At 41.9% G+C, this 21,333-nt stretch overlaps 1 protein-coding gene across 2 annotated transcripts in view; it reads left to right on the top strand.

Annotated features, from left to right (window-relative positions):
• The window catches only part of LOC111076190 (stress-activated protein kinase JNK), a 73,579-nt gene that overhangs the window by 5,324 nt on the left and 46,922 nt on the right, over positions 1-21,333 (top strand). For both annotated transcript variants that reach the window (XM_022369874.2, XM_022369873.2), the window contains exons 2-5: positions 5,433-5,562; positions 5,622-5,819; positions 8,549-8,813; positions 8,882-9,165. In XM_022369874.2, coding sequence (XP_022225566.1) covers positions 5,433-5,562; positions 5,622-5,819; positions 8,549-8,813; positions 8,882-9,165 — 877 coding nt within the window. The remainder of the gene's footprint in view (positions 1-5,432; positions 5,563-5,621; positions 5,820-8,548; positions 8,814-8,881; positions 9,166-21,333) is intronic.

Genomic DNA, 21,333 nt, shown 5'->3' with positions numbered 1-21,333 from the left:
GTTGATAGTATGAAGTCTAGAAGTGACTCACCTCTGTCGTTGATGTCGGTGCTTCCCCACACGCTGTGGTGGGCATTGGCGTCCGTACCAACCAGAAGTTGCTGGTCTTTCGGGCTGGCATCCGTCACCAGACTCCTTAGCTCTTCCGGTGGTGCTGGCCTGTCGTGTGCCATATAGCAGGAAGCTACCATAAGGTGCTTTTCCTCGCTTTCTAGCATCACAGCAGTCAGGTCATCAGTGCTGTAATGAGACAAAAGGTAAGCATGGATGCCCTTTCGTACAAGTACGGCGGTTCTGGTCCTGCTTACCGATGGTGAGTGGAAAAGATTGTAGTTAGAGGACTTTAGTCCGGCCACAGCGTTGCCAGAGGCAATCCATGGCTCCTGGACCAGAGCTATGTCGACGGGCCCTTGCTCCATGGCGATGAGGAGCTCCGTCGACGCGAGTTTGCTTTTATGTAGGTTGAGCTGCAGCACCCTCCCTGACATGGGAGGCTGGCTCAACTACACTCGACGGGTTGACTATTACTGTCAGGTCTCCGTCCTCCTCCTCTTCGGAGTCGTCCAGCGCCATACCCTGAGCGGCCTCCACGATGGACTCCAGACCGAGGTCCTTCTCCAACTCGCCTGCCTGCAGGGTGTGCGTGTCCTTGTCTTCGGGGTGGCGCTTTTTGAGGCGGGGGTATACGCTACCCATGCCCCACGCCATCTTCCCGAATCTGGGGTACAGCAGGTCCTCTGCCTCCTTGCTGATTTGGAGGATCGCACTCTGGGCCCCGTTGGGTAGTGGGCTCCCAATGTGCAAGATCCTCCAGTTCGCCGTTGGCACGTCTGGGTTCTGCCGCTGTAGCAGCCTCAGCGCACGGCCTCCTTGGATTGCGATGGGGAAGAGTACCTTCGCCTTTGGTATGGACGGGATTAGCTCCCTGTCCACAACCTCCAGTCTGGCCCCCTCCCACATCGCCTCCATTTGGCAGACCGTTTGCGTCAGCCACTTGAGTGTGGGGTCGTCCATACATTTCAGTATTTTGACCCCGTTAAGCCACCCAGCATCATCGAACGTGGGCATGGGGGCTGTTGGGTCCTCCTCCATTCTTCCGAACAGCGACTCTACGAGCTGCGCGTGCACCATCTTCCACCGCGCCTCCGTCATCTTGCCATTCCCATCGCTCCGGTCAATGAGTGCCAGGATCAGGTGTCGTTTGGTCACCTCATTGACCTTCGCCTTGGATTTGGGCTTCTTTGCCGTTTTGGGTGGAGGTCCCACCCCTTTGGGCCCGCGTTGCCGCTTGCTCGCCGGAGTGTCCTTACTGACGCTCTCGGTCGAGCGTTGCCTTTTGGTGGCGAGAATCTCCTCCACCTTGTTGGCAAATTCCCCCTTCGTCGCTTTCATTTGCGGCATTTGTGCAAAGTGTAGGCGGCCCTCCTCTACCTTCTGCTCGGCCCAGGCTAGCTTGGACTTCTCCTCTTGGGAGATGTCTTCTCTGCCTTGGAGCCGGCTTCGGATCTTGAGCGCCGCCTTGTATTGGGCCTTAGCCTTCATCCCCTCCCTAGAACGCTTCGGCCCTTCCCTACGCAGGGAGCTGGTACCTGGTTCAGGCGAGCGGAGAAGGCTCTCTTCCTCCGTTCTGCTTACGCTGAGCACGCTCTCCAGGTCCGAGTCTGTTTCGACCACGGCACTCGTGCGGCTCAGCTTGCAGAGAGGCGTTTTGGTGGCAGTAGCTTTAAAACTAATATGACCTGCTCCCGCCATATCAGAGTTGTGACCGCTGGCGACACGCAGAGAGGATTGCTCCTCCCCGTGCCCGCCGGTGGTAGCAGTCACGCTTTCCACCGACGTTTTGACTGACATCCCAGTCCCTGCTTGATCCTTACTCCGGTCCATGTGGTTAATATTTATCGGGGGACCACCCCCTAGCGTTTTATGCCTGTCCGCCAGGCACCTCCAGCCATGGCCATGGTTCAGTTCCCCCAATTTTATATCGGGAAGACCTGGACCTGGCCTTAGCTAGACACTGCATTACCTCGGACAGAGCAAACGGCAATGCATTACCCGATCCGGGGTAATGCAGTGCCCATTGCCCGGCCGGCACCCTTTGGGAGGGTTCAGCTGGAGGATTTTCGCCTGGCCGCATTGAGCGTTAATAACGGAGAAATTTGACCTAGCTATTACATAGCGAGAAAGAGAACTGGATAACTCTTTGGTAAACCAAGGAGGCTTTCCAGATCTAACCGGACAAGAAAGTGGGACACAAAAATTAAAAAATGTGTCAATTTATTTTAAAAAATGTTTGTCCCTTTCATAACGTCAGTGCACAAGTACAGAGCGGACCAATCAAAACCCCTAATGAGGTTATTAAGCTTCGTAAACTCGGCTTTACGAAAGCAGCGGACACGTTCAGATAGCCTACCCGTTCGATCCAATACAGTAGGCCCAATATCGACCAACATTTCGAATGTAAGATGGTACGAGTCTTCAGGTATAGTGAGCGGAAAGGCTCGGGTTAGCAACGCTATGGTCGGATCCGAGAAAAGGCACAGATCAAGCAATCGACCCAAAGAATTTTTCACATGGTTGACTTGAGACAGGGATAGGTCTAGCAAGCTGTCGATAAAGTCATGTCGAGACATGGGCACAAGATTATAAGACTCGTTTACCTAAGACCAAACAGCACTTGGCAAGTTTAAATCACCATATGGTCTTTATCTGATATCTGAAACAGTTTTTAAAGCAGACAGGTGATGCTCGTTTAGTAAGATATCCGAAAAAGGTGGAATGGAGCTGTTCAAGTTATTTATTGAGCAGTAATATGTTTTTGTGATACTGTGTACTGAGAATGTATGGAGACGCACTCATGAGGAATATAGGAACAAGACTCAAGAATTTCTAGCGTCGATAGATCCCCGGAGCAGTAGTGTACATGCCCAGTGTTGCTTTGAGATCGCTAACTTAAATATCGTGGCGGTCACTATGAACAGGAGTAAGTAATGAAAATGGAATGAATCAGTTTTACGCACAGGAATTCTGTTGAACCTTAACTATGAAATGTTCCGACGTGAAGTTTGAGTCCACTGGGACGAAAATGTGAGATTCTCCAGAAAGAGGGTGCTGAGCTTACTACGTAAGCCTCTAGCACTCTGGTAGGAACTAAAAGGGAGGGGAAGTTAGTTTTTTGGGATGGGTAGAAGTAGAGCGGGAAGAATCATTGGTCAGGGGCTAGCCGCGAGACAAAAACTTGTCGTTTTGGTGGGACTGAATGTTGCTCGACTTTTGTCTTAACGTATTGTGTGAGTTACATAAATCATAATATTACACACATATACATATAGTGACTGAGCATCGGGTATGAAAGTAGAGCCGCGGCTCACAACTTCCCTATGCAGCCGTTCTCTCGCGTCTTCATCTTGCACCTTTCTTTCTATCGCCTTTCGCTATCACTCTCTCGATCTGTCGCTCTCGTTCGCATTCAATCTGACCCCGTCTTGAATCCAGCTAACTATCCCTTCGACTCTGTATCGCCTTATATACTAAACTATATACTTATATATATATATACTTAAAAATCGTCGTCTCTTCAATAATTTCGCAAAACAACGCTACTGAAGAAGCTCAGTAGCGCAGCACACAAAATATTAAATATTGACTCAAAAACACTAAAATCGCGATTAAAAGTTTATGGGTAATGGGTAATATGAAGACAAAGAAGAAGCAGATATTAGATGAGAACGAGAGGTCAGAGCGAAAACATTCGAGAATAAGTTGTAAAGTCGAGAAGTCGTCCGTCGTCAGTTGTCGGTCGCATAAGGAAAAGTCGTCTTTTGCATTTCCCGATGTACATATGTTATTTGCATCTTTTTTGCCGTAGCCCAGATTATTCCCACTAATGTTTCGGTTATTGACCGGAAACTAATCTTGTGGATAAATGATACTGTACATTAGGCTGGTCCAAAAAATATTTTTTTCGAAATTCAAACAGGACACCCCCTAGTTTTTTTTACCTTAGATTTAATAATAATTTACATGATTTTATTTTTTTTTATAATTTTTTAGAGGTTGCTACCGAATTTTCCAAAAAATTTGAATCAAGAAAATTCAAAAAACAATTTGTTGCTGAATGAGTTGGATAACACTACTCGAAAAAATTTAACTTTTGATTTAGGCTGTGAACCAAAATGACTTTTTCTGATAGATTTCGGGATTTAAAATTTTGTGTAGTACTTTATTATTTTTTTATGGTGTAATTTTTTTTTTAATTTTTTAAATCTGTTATTTTTTTTTCAGAGGTAGTGCTTTTATTTTTCACATAACTTAAGTAGCTTATCACTAAGCAGTTCTTAAAAGCTGACAAATGCAGCTATAAATCGTACCCAGACACTTTGTATCTGCAGCTTAACGCCTGGAAGATATTAAGCTTTCAAATTCAAATTTCATCATTTTTTTCGGTATATTTTTTCGAAATTTTGACTTTAACAACTCGGGAAAAGTCGAAAAAAAAAAATAATTCTTGGCCAACATTTTTGGTTTTAGATAGACGCATTAATTGGGCTCATTAGAATCTATGGATAAACGGTCAACTTTCGACTTTTCCCGACTTTATAGTGTAAATTTTTGGAAAAATGCCGCAAAAAAATGATGAAATTTAAATTTAAAAGCTTAATATCTTCCAGGCGTTAAGCTGCAGTTACAACGTGTCTGGGTATTATTTATAGTTGCATTGGGCAGCAAAAGAAGCAAAAGAAGCACTACCTCTGAAAAAAGCAAAAAAAAAAAAAAAAATTCTTTAAAGAAAAACTACACCATAAAAAAACACCACAATTCGTTAAAAAATTTTAAACCCCGAAATCTATAAGAATTTAAATTTTGGGCCACAGCCTAATTCTAGTGTTGACTAGTGTAATTGCTGAAATCTATTGCATATATATTGATACCATTCATATCGTCATTAATAAGTTATTGGCAGCAAGAAACTTGCACAAGTTTTTGCGAACTAGTTAACTAAATATATCAACCTCAGCAAAACTTCTTGATATTCACTTATCAAAAAATTTTTTAACAGAAAAAAACAAAAACCTTAGATTAAAAAAGTGTCTAAGTTAACTAAAAAACTTGTTCCCCGGGCCCAAACATTAAACTAAAAATTTGAAAAAAAATGTTATTGAATAACAAAGAATAGAATTGGGGGTGCTGTCCCTTTAAAAAAAAACAAAAAATTAATTTTTTGGTCAAATTTTGGACCAGCCTACTGTACATGTTTGGGAGACTATCTGTGAACCGAATAACAAGTTTATTGCCAGTAACTGGGTAGATTCAAATACATATATTAAAAATTCGTATTGACCTTCGAATCTTTAAGGTATACAAATAAAGTTTTTAATGAATTTCTAATACTTAAAATCATATTTCTTAATTTGTAAAAAATTTTGTTTTTCTAGTGCTGCTTACGATACGGTTACTGAGCAAAACGTGGCCATTAAGAAGTTATCGCGACCATTCCAGAATGTAACCCATGCTAAGAGAGCATATAGAGAATTCAAATTAATGAAGCTTGTAAACCATAAAAACGTAAATACACAACATGAGAAATTTCACTTCAATTCTGTAACAACTAATTTTCTTATTAGATTATTGGCTTACTTAATGCCTTTACTCCGCAACGAAATTTAGAAGATTTTCAAGACGTTTACCTTGTAATGGAGCTAATGGACGCTAATCTCTGCCAAGTTATTCAAATGGATTTGGATCATGACAGAATGTCATATTTGCTATATCAAATGTTGTGTGGAATTAAACATTTACATTCAGCTGGAATTATACACAGAGTACAATATACATATTAATATATAATTTAGAGTATATTAAGATAAAGATAAACATAAATATTGCCTCTTTCGTCCATTCGTCACAATATCATACAAATGTCTTCGAGAAAAAGGACGAAAATAAAATATTTTTAAGAATAGATAAAAAAAAGCCCTGAGATCACTCATACATTTTCTGATAGATTTGGGTCTCCAAATTGTTTTTAGTGGACTATTGTTTTTTTTATGCTAGTGTTTTTTTTTTTATTTACAAACATTTTTTATACCCGTACTCAAAAAAGAGTTAAGGGGTATATTAGATTTGTGGTAAAAGTGGATGTGTGTAACGCAGAGAAGGAAAATGTTCCGACCCCATAAAGTATATACATTCTTGATCAGCATCAATAGCCGAGTCGATATAGCCATGTCTGTCTGTCCGTCCGTCCGTCTGTCCGTCTGTCCGTCTTGATGAGCGCCTGTATCTCAGAGACTATAAGAGCTAGAGAAACCAAATTTGGTTTCCAGACTCATGTGATATCACACTGCTACAAGTGTATTTCAAAATTTCGCCCCGCCCCCTTCCGCCCTCCTCCGCAGTATCGTAGAAAATGCCCATATCTACCAGATTGCCGAATCTGAATCAGATCGGATCATAATTATAGCCAGAATGAAGAAATTAATTTTCAGTTGCTTCCGCTCCCCCTCCCGCCGCCAACAACGCATCTCATTTTCCTTCTCGCTCACACATTCTGCCGCGTTCAGTGCGCGAGCAACCCCTAGCGGAGGAGATGTAGAATCTAATTGGAACATGTAAAATCTACATATTAGATGTAAAATATACATTGTATATGTAGATGTAGATATCATATGTAGCAAAAAAATGTAAAATGTAAATTTTTTTTTTCTAAAATTCTTAAAAATCATAAGCTCAAAAATGTATCTACTGACTGAGTACGGGTATAAGTAGAGTCGCGTCCCCAGAAGCGACTCACACGTTCCTTCTCGTTTTTAATTTGGTCTTTATTTAGAAACACATTATTATACAGGCAGGATCCGGTTTTGGTTTGGTACTTTCGGCACACCCTATTGCACCCTATAGCACAAACATACTTTCATCTGATGGGAGTATGGTGGCATTATCAGCCATGTTCCGGTTATCGCAATCGCAAAAAGTTGCGTTTTTATTATTAAATCAAACAAATCGTGCTCCAGTTTTCGTAAATCGCAAGATTTTTATGACTTGAAACCGGTTGAAACGAATTGCACATAAATAAAAACTTGTATGAGTGGGAAAAATATAAAAAAAATATGCTAATGTTTTAAATTTATATAACTGAAAGTAGTTTATTTTCGTATATCCTAATATATTTAATAATGGCACCTCACCAAAATAAACCTAAGCAACAATAAATTGCGAATTCCCATTTGACCGATAAAATATCTATCTATCTATCTATCTATCTATATCTGAGTACGGGTATAAGTAGAGTCGCGTCCCCAGAAGCGACTCTTACGTTCCTTCTCGTTTCATTCTACAACTAAGTTGGATAAATTCATATTTCAGGAGAAGAAACGAGTAGGAATCTCAGAAAAAATAGAAAAATATTGTAGTTAAATATGCCATCGATTTGGCAACTGGAAATGAATTTCTTCATTCTGGCCATAATAATGATCCGATCTGATCCATATTCGGCAATCTGGTAGATGTGGTAATTCTCTACGATACTGCGTTTTAAGATGTTCTAGCTCTTATAGTCTCCGAGATCTAGGCGCTCATCAAGACGAACAGAGATTGACTCGGCTATTGATGCTGATCAAGAATATATATACTTTATGGGGTCGGAAAATTTTCCTTCTCTGCGTTACACACATCCACTTTTACCACAAATCTAATATACCCCTTAACTCTTTTTTGAGTACGGGTATAAAAAGATTGTTTTCAAGACAAATATCACAAAACAATTTGGGAATGAGACACTATCGATAGCAAAAAGTTACGAAAACCGGAGCGCATATAATTTCAATTCGTACGAATTGTCTCAAAATCGTAATCGCACAAATTTACGAAAACCGGAGCAGTATAAGTTAAGATAGACTCCAGAGAATATTTTTGGCAATCACAGAAACCTGATAACTTACTATTTGTTAACAAATTTAACAAAAGTGTGCATGCCAGCGTACTTAAGACTATATTACATTCATATTCCAGATAAAAAATTTTTTGTTAGCAAACAAAATTACAACTTTTTTTTTGAAATTTTTAGTTCAATGTTTAGGGCTTACTACCACGAAAAGAAAGTTAAATATTTTTGTTAAATATACATACATTTTTCAAAAATTCCTCGATTTTTTCAAATATAATTGAAACTTAGAAACAATTTCATTTTGATAATAAGGTATTTTTTATTTTTATTTACTGAAGTAACGATTGGTGAAAATCAAAAAGTTTAACTATGGTTATAGTTAGCTTACTCGCAGAAACTTAAGCAGGTTTCTTGCAGTCAATAATTGATCAATGACGATATTAATGGCATCGGTATAATTTTTTTTTTTAGTTTGTTATAATTCTATTTATTTTTTTTTTAAATAAAAATAAATAGATAAATATGTATTACTATCTAAGCCGAGATAAAAAACTAAGGGGTGTCCATTTATTTTGCTGAACCTACTGTGTAACCATACATATTACATACATAGAAACATATGTATATTAAATCAGTATTTATTTTTTAAATTAATATGTTCCACAGGACTTAAAACCATCCAATATAGTTGTAAAGGCCGACTGTACTCTAAAAATTTTAGACTTTGGACTAGCTCGCACTGCAGGAACTACCTTTATGATGACTCCATATGTAGTAACCCGCTACTACAGGGCACCAGAAGTCATTTTGGGAATGGGGTATACTGAGAACGTTGATATATGGTCCGTCGGTTGCATTATGGGTGAAATGATAAGAGGTGGGGTACTCTTCCCTGGAACAGATCATATAGATCAGTGGAATAAAATTATTGGTAAATACTCCTATATAAATATATTGTTCAGTTGTTGCAAGTAAAGATAATTTTCTTAATTATTTTAGAGCAATTAGGTACACCATCTCCATCATTTATGCAACGCTTACAACCAACTGTACGAAATTATGTGGAAAATCGTCCTAGGTACACTGGATATTCATTTGATAGACTTTTTCCTGATGGATTATTTCCAAACGATAATAATCAAAATAGTCGAAGGAAAGCTGCAGACGCCAGAGATCTCCTTAGTAAAATGCTTGTAATTGATCCAGAACAGAGGATATCTGTAGACAAGGCACTAAAACATGAATATATAAATGTCTGGTATGATGCTGAGGAAGTAGACGCTGTGAGTAACAACCATACAATTTTAAATATATAATATAAGCAACCAAATGTTGTTTCCAGACTTATAAGATATCACACTGAATCAAGTTTCTTTCAAACTTTTGCCACGCCCCGGTGTTTGTTTGAGCTTCTCCCAAACGGCTCTGAGCCTAGCAAAATTCTCTTCACAAATATATTTTAACGGTCCGGCTTATTACACTAGTCTACACGAAATTTTCGCTGTGGCCCAAAATGACTTTTGATAGATTTCGGGATTTAACATTTTTTAAAGAGTTGTGTTTTTATTTAGGTTTGCAGCTATAAATCCAACCCAGACACTTTGTAGCTGCAGCTTAACGCCTGAAAGATATTAGGGTTTCAAATTCAAATTAGATAATTTATATTTTTTTCCGAAATTTTGACTTTAAAAACTCGGGAAAAGTCGAAAAAATATTTCTTGGCATGCATTATTAGTTTTAGATGGACGCATTAATTAGGCATCGTTTAAGGTATTGCTCATTAAAATCTATGGTTAACCAAACCAAAAAAAAATACTTTTTGGAAGGTTGCGGGCCCAACAGCGGATTTTCCCAATCCCAAAGCAAGCGAAAAGGTGGTACCTGAACGTGTTCCTTTGGCATTAAATGTTGTTGACACTTACTTTCTTTCGTTGTGCCCAATCTGAGGTATGGACACCTGTTCAGGTCAGGTGTTGACCTTTATTTTTTCAAAGTGCAGGTCCACACAAATTAGACTTTTGTCGCTTCTACCTAACCATATTTCAATGAAACCAAAGCATAAATACCTAAGATATAGAATTTCATTCCCTAACCCATACAACAATCAGTAATTTTTAGTCTTTTCAGTAAATTTAAAAGATATACAAATTTTTTATTTGGTTTTATGTTGCTACAAGTTTTTAAACATATGTGATAAATTTGGCTACTGCTTGTTACTGTTCTTAAAAAAATTTAAATTTTCTGGCTGTGTTCCTTTGTCATTAGAATCAAATTCCCTTATGATAGTCCACACATAGTCGCCCAACATATTCTCATTCCAAACAACTTGATACCTTCGTTCCATAGCTTTTAATTGTTGTTCAAATCTCTCTCCGTGTTCATCACTAACGTCCCCTAGGTTTGTCGGAAAAAAGTCTAAGTGGGAGTGCAGGAAATGGAGTTTTAGTGCCATGTTGGCTCCAATTTTTTCATAATTCTCAATTAGGTCTTGAGCGATATTAACGTAATCATCACTCCTGCTGTTACCAAGAAAGTTTGTTGTAACCAGTCATACCAGGCTGCTTTTCCATTCGTAGATAAAATATTTTCAAATCCATCAACTTTTAGTAGTTTTCTAATTTGGGGGCCATCAAATACGCCTTCTTTAACTTCTGACAGCGACAGACGTGGAAGGTAGGTAGCTCGTCAAATCACCTTCCTTATCCAGCGTTTTAACAACATTCTTCATTAGTCCCAGCTTAATGTGTAATGGTGGTTGTTGAAAGCTGCCGAGCTTTTTCGGCAACTCTGACTCCACATTTACAATAATTTACTCCGTTGGTTAAGTTTACAAATGTTTTTTATTTTCACGACGCGTTACAAAGGTTTTGAGGCCGTGGCCGTGAACTACGACTCGATGCGTTCGACGAATATTTGGACTGCACCGAGAACAGGGCGCAGCAATGCACTATAAGCAGTACTAGCATATGTGCGTGTGTACGGGAGCGTACTGAGAGAGCGATAAGTATAAGCAGTATAAGAGATGATATATGACTATATGATATTAAGAAGAACTATTATCGGCTGCTGCTCCGAACATACTCCCCCTCGTTGAAAGACTAGGGCTTTTAACAGGATCCTCAACGGGTAGGACGCACAGCTTGTTGACAGCTCGACGAGTGGTTCCAGATGGTGTTCTCAGGACGGCAACTCGCACAGTGCCATCAGCTCCAGCGATGATGTCGATCACCCGTGCTAATGGCCACTTCAACGGCGGCAAGTTTTCGTCCTTTATACAGACGATGTCGTTGACTTGGATGGCTGCGGTGTGCGCCATTTGGCACGTTGTTGTAGCAGAGTCAAATACTCCTCACTCCAACGCTTCCAAAAGATCTGCTGAGCACAGGCGACTCTTTGCCAGCAAACTAGTCTGTTAAAGTTTAGATTTGTAACATCTGGCTCGGGAAACTCCATCAGCGGACGACCAATTAGAAAATGTCCTGGTGTAAGGACGCCAAGATCTTCAGGGTTTTCTGAAATTGCGAGAAGAGGACGAGAATTTATTACAGCCTGGATTTGGCAGACCAATGTCCGCAGCTCGTCAAAGCCAAAGAGTGACGATCCCAGGGAGCGATATAAATGCTGCTTGGCCATCTTCACTGCTGCCTCCCACAAGCCCCCGAAGTGTGGTGAGCGAGGCGGGATAAACTTCCAATTGAAGCCATTGTTGATGCAATGATTATGAACTGCATTACGATGCTTCTCGCTCATAAACAGCCGCCGAAGGTCCTCCAACTCGTTCCTTGCGCGCCCAAATGCATCGGGGTATGCCGCGCGTGGCAACGAAGCGTTTGAGGGCACTCAAAAATCCAGCAGTTGTAAGGTCCTTTACTAATTCCAACCAAACGGCCTTTGTTGCAAAACAGATGAAGACGCTGATGTAGCATTTTGTAGGCGTTCGAGTGCGGCCATCTGGCTTGTAATAGAAGGGACCACAGTAATCGATTCCAGTGACGCTGAATGCAGGCGAATCCTGCACTCGTTCCTTCGGTAGGTCAGCCATTATGTGTTCCACAAGACGAGGTCTGGACCTGCAGCAGATGAGGCATTTCCGCAACGCTCGAGCAACAGTTTTCATGCCGCCGATGGGCCAGAACTGCAAGCGAATAGATCCCAGTAGAGACTGCGGCCCAGCATGGTGATGCTTCCGATGAAAGTGGATGATGATGGCGAACGTCAATGGATGATCCCTGGCAAAATTATTGGGTGGCGTGCATCGAAGCCAAGAGTTGAGTGCCGCAAGCGACCACCAACACGAATCAAACCAACGTCATCTATGAAAGGCGAGAGAGATATAATGCTGCTGGAGGACTTCACACAGTTCCCCTTCCGCAGATAACGGTACTCGGGATAAAGGTGGGCGCGTTGAACGATGCGACACAACAAGTGCGATCCTTTGCGAAGGTCTTCAGACGAGAGATCAGGTGACCTTTTCTTGCTGACGAACTTATGAACATATCCGAAAATGCGCATCATGACTCCGAATGAGTTAATGTGCTTAAACGAAAGCGAGATGTCGACACGCTCAGACGACAGCAATACTCGATGCCTAATTTCCGGAAGACTGAGTTCGGGCGAACAACGTTCAGGCCAGCTACTTCTTTCGCCTTGCAAGAAAGAAGGTCCATTCATCCACAACCTAGACTGCAAGAGCTCCTGAGGCGCTGCTCCCTTTGAAAGAATGTCAGCCGGGTTCATTTCAGTTGGTACATAGCGCCAATCCATGCCCCTCGTAAGTTGCTGTATTGCGGAAATCTTGTTAGACACAAACACGTTGAATTTGGATGGTTCCTCTCGCAACCAAGACAGTACCACAGTTGAATCCGACCAGCAATGGATCGGGCAGTCGAAGGTATCGATTTTCCTAATTTCGCGAAGTAAATTGGCTAACAGGAACGCTGCACATAGCTCAAGCTTAGGCACCGTGAGGGTTTTCAATGGTGCAACTCTAGCCTTCGAGCAAAGCAAATGTACCTCATCGGCGGTATCCCTAAACGAACGAGCGTAGATACAAGCCCCATAGGCCTGGAGGCTGGCATCACAAAAGGCATGCAACTCAAACCTTGCCTTAGGTGGAAGTATGTAACGTGGAAATGTAGCGTGACCCACAGTAGCGAAGTCCTTGCAAAACTCAGCGCAAGCCGATTCCAGTGGCTGAGGAAGACTTTCATCCCAATGTAGCTTATCTCTCCACATGCGCTGCATGATGATTTTTGCTCTTGTCAATGTGGGTCCAATTAATGCCATTGGATCATAGCACCGTGCAATGGTTGACAACACCGAACGCTTAGTGGGCTTGCCAACACCGATTTGAGGTGCAAAAGTAAACAAGAACTTGTCCTTATGGGGTTCCCAGATGAGTCCAAGCGCCTTGGTCACATCGCTGCCATCATCGAGCTTCAGTAAACTTTCCCTTTCTGCCTCAGGGACTTCACGAAGAACATCAGGAGAGTTGGAACACCATTTCCTTAACTGAAAATTGCCACAAGCAAGAAGATCCGTGGTTTGACGCATAATATCCAGCACTTCCTCTACTGAATTTCCTCCAGAAATCATATCATCCACGTAGAAGTCCTGTAGACTGTTTTCTGAACCCATTGGATCAAAGACGACTCATCCATGGCCAGCTGATGCATAGCTCGAATAGCTAAAAACGAAACAGGCTTAGTCCCATAGGTGACAATGTTAAGCTTGAAGATCTGTATATCGTAGTCAACTGAGTCCCTCCACAATATTCATTGGAGCATGGTGTCGGCCATCGAGACACGCACGCACCTATACATTTTACCGATATCGCCTGTAAGAGCAATGGAAAATGTACGAAATCGAAGGAGAGTGTGAAACAGCTTGGATTGAATGGTGGGACCTGACATAAGCAGATCATTCAACGAGAGACCAGATGTGGTAACTGCAGAGCCGTCGAATACGACTCTCAGCCTTGTCGTGGAGCTATCCTCTTTAATGACGCAATGATGCGGCAAGAAATATCTGCACTTGTGTCTATCTTCATTTGGAACCAGAGACATATGATCAAGGGACAGGTACTCCTTCATAAATGCCGAATATTTCGAATATAAAACTGGATTACGCACGAACTTGCGCTCCAAATTTTCCAACCGCCGCTTTGCTTGCAAGTAGGAATCGCCCAAGGACTCCAGACTTCGCTTCATGGGCAAGCTAACAGAATATTCTCCTGAGGGTAATCGAGTGTGATGTTTGACAAAGTGGTCCTCGCAGTGCAGTTCCTCCTTTGTTGCCCTAACGATTGGCTCAAAGATGTGCTCCACTTCCCAAAATTGACGAACCAACTCATCGAGCCGAGTGCTGTGATTGATGTCATCCGAAGATTAGGTTGCGATGAACGACGAGTTATTGAGGACCGAGTGCCCGCCACCAGAAAGAATCCATCCTAGATGTGTCTTCTGCAGCAACGGTAGTCCAGGCGCCAGCTGAATTTGCCCCACACACAGCAACTCGAAGAAAAGTCCGGCTCCGATGAGCAGGTCAATCCGCTGTGGCTTATGGAACGAAGGGTCAGCAAGCTGGATATTCGACGGTATAGGCCAACTAGCAGTGCTAACTGTGATGCTAGGTTGATGGTCCGTGATCTTCTGGGCAACGACGGCAGTGATGCTAGTGGTGAACTCTGAAATCCGCGATTTCAGAACGAGATCCACCGAGATACCTTCTGTTGGGAAGCTAGCATCTCCTATGCCAGAGACAGCGGTAAGCGATTTGGTTGTTCGAAGTTTTAGCTGATTAGCTAGACGACTAGTTATGAAATGCAATTGCGATCCCGAATCCAAAAAAGCGCGACAGGGTACGAAAGTTCCAACGCTGTTTTTTACGAGAACGACGGCAGTGGCTAAAAGCACAGCATCAGATGGACTGTGGGACATAAAGGCTTGAGGCAAGGAGGGCGATACTGCAACCATGGCGTTACGACTTGGTTGTGCTGGTGAGGCTTCAATTGGAGGAACAGATTGGGCAGCCTCTGTTGGACGAATGAAATGCAAAAGAGTGTGGTGCTTCGATCGGCAAGTGCGGCAGGGACCTGATCTACAATCTCTCAATTGATGGCCTTTTCGTAGGCAATTTAGGCATAGCAAGAGCCTCTTGGCTTCCAGGCGACGATCATTCGGCGATAGAATCGCAAACCGTTGACAATTGGCAATCATGTGATGAGTACTCTCGCACAGTTCACAAGAAACTGGAGCGTTCGATGCTACAAATGTCTTTCTTTGATGCGTACTCACGGTTTTTCCGGACTTGCTAACCTGACCATCTTGTCCTTGTCCTTGTCCTTGATCCACATTTTCAAGCGTGCGACATCTTTTTTCCAAGAATCCAGACAGTTTCTCCCAAGATGGCAGCTCTTGATTCGACGAAGACTCCTCCCATTTATTTTGAGAGGCTTTGTCCCGCTTCTGAAGAACAGTCTGCACGATAATGCAATCCGCCACTTCTTCCTTGCTTGCAAGCGACTCCATAGCACGAATATGCGATGTAACTCTGTCGGTCAATTCCCTCAATCTGCCCACCGATGCGTCAGCCTTCTCCAACCCAAATATCCCTCTGATGTGTGCCTGCAAAATAAAACGTTTATTATCAAAGCGTCGCTTCAGAATGTCTAATGCTATGATATAATTAGCTTCATTTATTTCCAACGAGCTGATGGTATTCAGGGCTGCGCCACTCAAGCAGGAACGTAGATGCTGCAGCTTTTCGATAGGGCTCAGCTCAGCCTCCTTGTCAATAATCGCGGTGAACATTGAGAAGAAATTGGCCCGCTCCAGATGACGTAACCGAGATCGATTAGACACTATGACGATTGACTGCGATTCACTAGAGTTGGCGTTGAATGTGGAACAATGCTTATTGCTCGAGCGACTTCCAAGCTCGCGCTGAAGAATGGTCCTCAACGACAATATCGACGAGTCGAATTTGGCAGGAATTTCACTGGACATCGACTCGAAATCCAAATCCTCCAAACTGGTGTGTGCCACAACAAAATTTGACTTAAGCTCCGTCAATGATTCCAACAGCCCTCGCAAGTCGTATTCATCCATTTGACGCAACTTTTCACTATCCATCTCTGTGCGTATGGACTCTAGCCGATCGAAAATAGCTCTAGCCTTCAGTCTCATGAAGAAAATACGAGATACCGGACCAGGGACTTGGGTGCTGGCTGCCTTCGCACTAAAACTTCCGTCCGATGGAGCAGCGCCAAATGTCACAGAATCACTTTCATTGTCCATAGCAAACGATCCACTCTTTTTGCTATTCTTTTTCTTGCCCATGGTTTTGGTTATAGAAAACGGTTGACGCGGAGGGTGCTAGTCGATCACAATTAAATATTATTACGCAACGCGCAAGTTCAAACGAGTTCAAAACGAGTTCAAACGCCTTTGCGTTCACTTTTTTGGCACTTATATATGCGATAGGTATGCACCGGTAAAAGCAACGAAGCGACGACGGAAAACCAACAATTATGCAAAGAGAGATGTACTCTGCTTTCGAGTTCGAATTTCAGAGAGTTATTACTGCAGCCTCTCACAAGAGCTGGCTGAAGCAAACGACCAAAGAGGAGGCGAAGAAAACTAACGGACCACGCTTAGAACTCTATGCAGCCAGTCTCGACAGTGCGTTGCGCAGGCTGAAGCAGACGGTGAAAGAGAATACGAAAACGAATAGCGGGCCGCTAGAACTGCTAAGGTCGGCAACAACGACTTTTGTTCGATACTTTTTTCACAAATGTCACGTGAAACCTTCAAAATTGGATTAATTGATTGGTATAAACACTTTTAACGCACTGTAAGTCCACGGCAATCACGTCGGGGTCACTAAAATGTTGGAAGCTGCCGAGCTTTTTCGGCAACTCTGACTCCACATTTACAATAATTTACTCCGTGGGTTAAGCTTACAAATGTTTTTTATTTTCACGACGGGTTACAAAGGTTTTGAGGCCGTGGCCGTGAACTACGACTCGATGCGTTCGACGAATATTTGGACTGCACCGAGAACAGGGCGAAGCAATGCACTATAAGCAGTACTGGCATATGTGCGTGTGTACGGGAGCGTACTGAGAGAGCGATAAGTATAAGCAGTATAAGAGATGATATATGACTATATGATATTAAGAAGAACTATTATCGGCTGCTGCTCCGAACAGTGGTAAAATAACGTCTTCAAACTTCACGAGAGTTTTGTGTGTTGTAATTTTCCAATTTATTTTTCCGTTTTGGCCAGAGTTTTCTTGAGACATGCTCAGTTCTAGCTCTGCTGTCCCATTGGCACAAGAAGCAGATTGATCAGGTTTTTTCGGGTAACCGCATTACATGGATCGGCCGATTCCAACTATTTTAAAGGAACAAAAGAAACATTCAGAGCCATGAATTTCTGGTTTTCAACACAGCAATGGAGTAAAAATTTCAAAATTTCAGAAAAAATACCGCAAAAAATGATCAAATTTGAAGGCTTAATATCTTCCAGGCGTTAAGCTGCAGCTACAAAGTGTCTGGGTCGGACTAATAACTGCATTTTTCAGCTTTTCAGAACTGCAATGTTAGATGCAACCAGATATATAAAGAAACACTACCTCTGAAAAAAAACATGAAAAATACGAGATTTTAAAAATTAAAAAAAAAACGAGAAGGAACGTGTGAGCTTCTGGAAACGCTTCTGGGGACGCAACTCTACTTATACCCGTACCTCAGTCAGTATATAAATTTTTGAGCATATAATTTTTAAGAATTTTAGAATTAAAAAAAAAAAATTTACATATTACTTTTTTTTGCTACATCTGCTATCTACATCTACATATACAATGTATATTCCACATCTAACATGTAGATTATAAATGTACCATTTAGATTCTACTTCTCGTCCGCTAGGGGTTGCTCGCGCACTGAACGCGGCAGAGTGTGCGAGCGAGAAGGAAAATGAGTTGCGTTGTCGTTGGCAGGATGGGGCAGGGGAAGCAACTGAAAACTAATTTCTTCATTCTGCCTATAATTATGATCCGATCTGATTCAGATTTGGCAATCTGGTAGATATGGGCATTCTCTACGATACTGCGTTTTTAGTTTTATAGTATCTTTAAAATTGTGCCTGCCACAGATTTTCGTCCTTTGTGTGGGCGGAAGGGGGCGGGGCGAAATTTTGAAATACACTTGTAGCAGTGTGATATCACATGAGTCTGGAAACAAAATTTGGTTGCCCTAGCTTTTATAGTCTCTGAGATCCAGGCGTCAAACAAGACGGACAGACAGACATGGCTCTATCGACTCGGCTATTGATGCTGATCAAGAATATATATATACTTTATGGGGTCGGAAACGTTTCCTTCTCTGCGTTAAACACATCGACTTTTACCACAAATCTAATATACCCCTTAACTCTTTTTTGAGTACGGCTATAAAAAAACTAAACTATACAAAAAACTACACTATCAGAAAAAGTCATTTTGGTCCACAGCGGGAAGAAAAAGTTCAATTTTGTCGAGTAGTGTTACCAAACTTAGCAATATTTCAAAACTTCTTTAGCGCATTATAGCCAAAGAGCCAAAATATTTCGGCCTTTACGGCCTTTTCGGACGAAAATCTTTGGAATCCACAATTATGATTATACTAGAAAATGGTAAACGCGGTATCGTAGGAAATGGCCATATCTATCAGATTGCCGAATCTTGTAAAGATCGGATTAATATTATAGCCAGAGTGAAGAAATTCATTTCTTCGCTACTGCGCTACTCATTCTCTCTCTCTCTCACACACACTGCCTCGCCTCCGTCTGTGGCGGAGATGTGGAATATTCATAGATGCAGATGACAGATATAGCAAAATTTTAACTGATAAAGTATTTTAAAACTCTACATATCTCATACGCTCACATGTATACTGCCTAAGTACGGGTATAAAAGTAGAGTAGCGGCAACAGAAGCGATTTACACAGTTCCCTCTCGTTAGATATATAGATTACACAGCCACACAAGAAAAATTGTATATCTGATCTGTAGGTCTGACTATGAGAAACATATATTTTTGGGATCGCTGAATCTGAATCCGAGGTCCATTTTTCACTTGGTTATCACGATTTTTCAATAACCTCAAAAACAAATATGGCGGTAACGCGTTGGAAACTTTTTATACCCGTACTCAAAAAAGAGTTAAGGGGTATATTAGATTTCTGGTAAAAGTGGATGTGTGTAACGCAGAGAAGGAAACGTTTCCGACCCCATAAAGTATATATATTCTTGATCAGCATCAATAGCCGAGTCGATAGAGCCATGTCTGTCTGTCCGTCTGTCTGTCTGTCCGTCTTGTTGAGCGCCTAGATCTCAGAGACTATAAGAGCTAGGGCAACCAAATTTGGTTTCCACACTCATGTGATATCACACTGCTACAAGTGTATTTCAAAATTTCGCCCCGCCCCCTTCCGCCCCCACAAAGGACGAAAATCTGTGGCAGGCACATTTTTAAAGATACGATAAAACTAAAAACGCAGTATCGTAGAGAATGCCCATATCTACCAGATTGCCGAATCTAAATCAGATCGGATCATAATTATAGCCAGAATGAAGAAATTAATTTTTAGTTGCTTCCCCCGTCCCCCCTCCCGCCGACGACAACCTTCTCGCTCGCACACTCTGCCGCGTTCAGTGCGCGAGCAACCCCTAGCGGAGGAGATGCAGAATCTAAATGGAACATGTACATTGTACAATCTACATGTTAGATGTAGAATATACATTGTAGATGTAGATATCAGATGTAGCAAAAAAATGTATAATGTAAAATTTTTTTTTTTTTTAATTCTAAAAAATCATAAGATCAAAAATGTATATACCGACTGAGTACGGGTATAAGTAGAGTCGCGTCCCCAGAAGCGACTCGCACGTTCCTTCTCGTTTTTTTTATTATTACGGGATTTTATTTATCGAATCTTCCCTATTAGAGACTTACGACAAGTATACAAATCTTAGCCTAATATATTTATTTAATTAATTACACTTAATTACTCAGAGTACGTCCCTAGCTAAGTATTATTGCTGGGTGGGAAGGTCTCTTCGCTGGAGTCGTGTATGGCTTGTGTGCCAAGTTAAAGACTGCGCAAGTCTATTAGGATGGGCTTGAAGCTTGGCCTGGTACATCTAACCAAACGCGGTCGAAAGCCTGGGCGACATCCAGAAAAACAGCGGAGCAATACTCCCTTTCAAATGCATTTCGTATCTCAGAGGTTATACGGTTTACTTGTTCAATGGTTCCGTGTTTTTCGCGAAATCCAAATTGGTGAGTCGGGATGGCACCGTTGAAGTGTAGGTGTTGTTTGATACGATTCAGGAGCAGCTTTTCAAATATCTTTGATATTCAAGGCAGCTGATAGGTCTATATGATGATGGCTTGGACTTGTCTTTTCCGGCTTTATAGATCATTGTGATGACTGATTTCCTCCATTCTTGAGGATAATAGCCCCAGTTCATCATGCTGTTGAATATCACAGTAAGGAAATACACTGCACAGCTCGGCAATTCTATGATCATTTTAGGGGAGATGAAATCGTGGCCCGGAGCTTTCTATTGCTTTGAGATTTGGTCTTTAATGACCCTTGTGGCTTCTCCTCATTGGAATATGATAGGCGCTTCGGGATTGTTGGTTGGTGGGAGCACAAAGCTATTCGTTGCTGGGTGTGGTTTGAAGACGTTTTCTAGATGGACGGCAAATGTATTTGCCGTCTCTTTGTTGCTGCGAGCCCACTCTCCTGTTTGTGTATGCAAAGGTGATTCACTCTTGATTGGTGGGCATACGCCTGATTTAGCTTTCCACAGTAGGAAGCATCGTTTGCTAGTTGGGGAGAGTTGCTCCATATAGAATATTTGAGCTCGGTTTTTTTCATCTTCTAGGTCTCTGCGTAGTAGGTGGCTGGCTATTTTTAGCCGCTCTTTCGAGGCAGGTGATCTGTGTGCTTGCCACTCTCGGCGAAGCCTTCTTTTATCGTGTAGCAGCACTTCAATGTGCCTAGAAATACGACTGCTGTTGGAAAGTTTATTAGATGCTAATATTGGTTTTGCCGATAGTGACATTGAGGAAACCAATGCTTCGACTGACCTATCAATGTCATATTTACAATTAATGTTTGGGCAGCTATCAATATGAGAGCTTATGTACTTCCTGTATTTGAGCCAATCTGTTTTTCTAGAAGTTAGAAAGTGTGGGCGTTCCGTAAGCTATGGATGGTCGTAAAGGTGAAGTAGAATGGGCGAGTGATCCGATGATAGATCTGTTAAGTGATCTACATGAATCTGAACTTGCAGCACCCTTCGTGTAACTGCAAAATCAATCAAGTCGGGTTGCTTGTTTGGATCTGTGGGCCAATATGTGGGCTTGCCCGGAGAGATAAAGTCTAGCTTGTTTCGT

This window comes from Drosophila obscura, unplaced genomic scaffold, assembly GCF_018151105.1.
Source record: "Drosophila obscura isolate BZ-5 IFL unplaced genomic scaffold, ASM1815110v1 contig_199, whole genome shotgun sequence".
Taxonomy (NCBI): Eukaryota; Metazoa; Arthropoda; class Insecta; order Diptera; family Drosophilidae; genus Drosophila; species Drosophila obscura.
The sequence above is the reverse complement of the archived record's forward strand: the minus strand, read 5'-3'. Positions and strand labels throughout refer to the sequence as shown.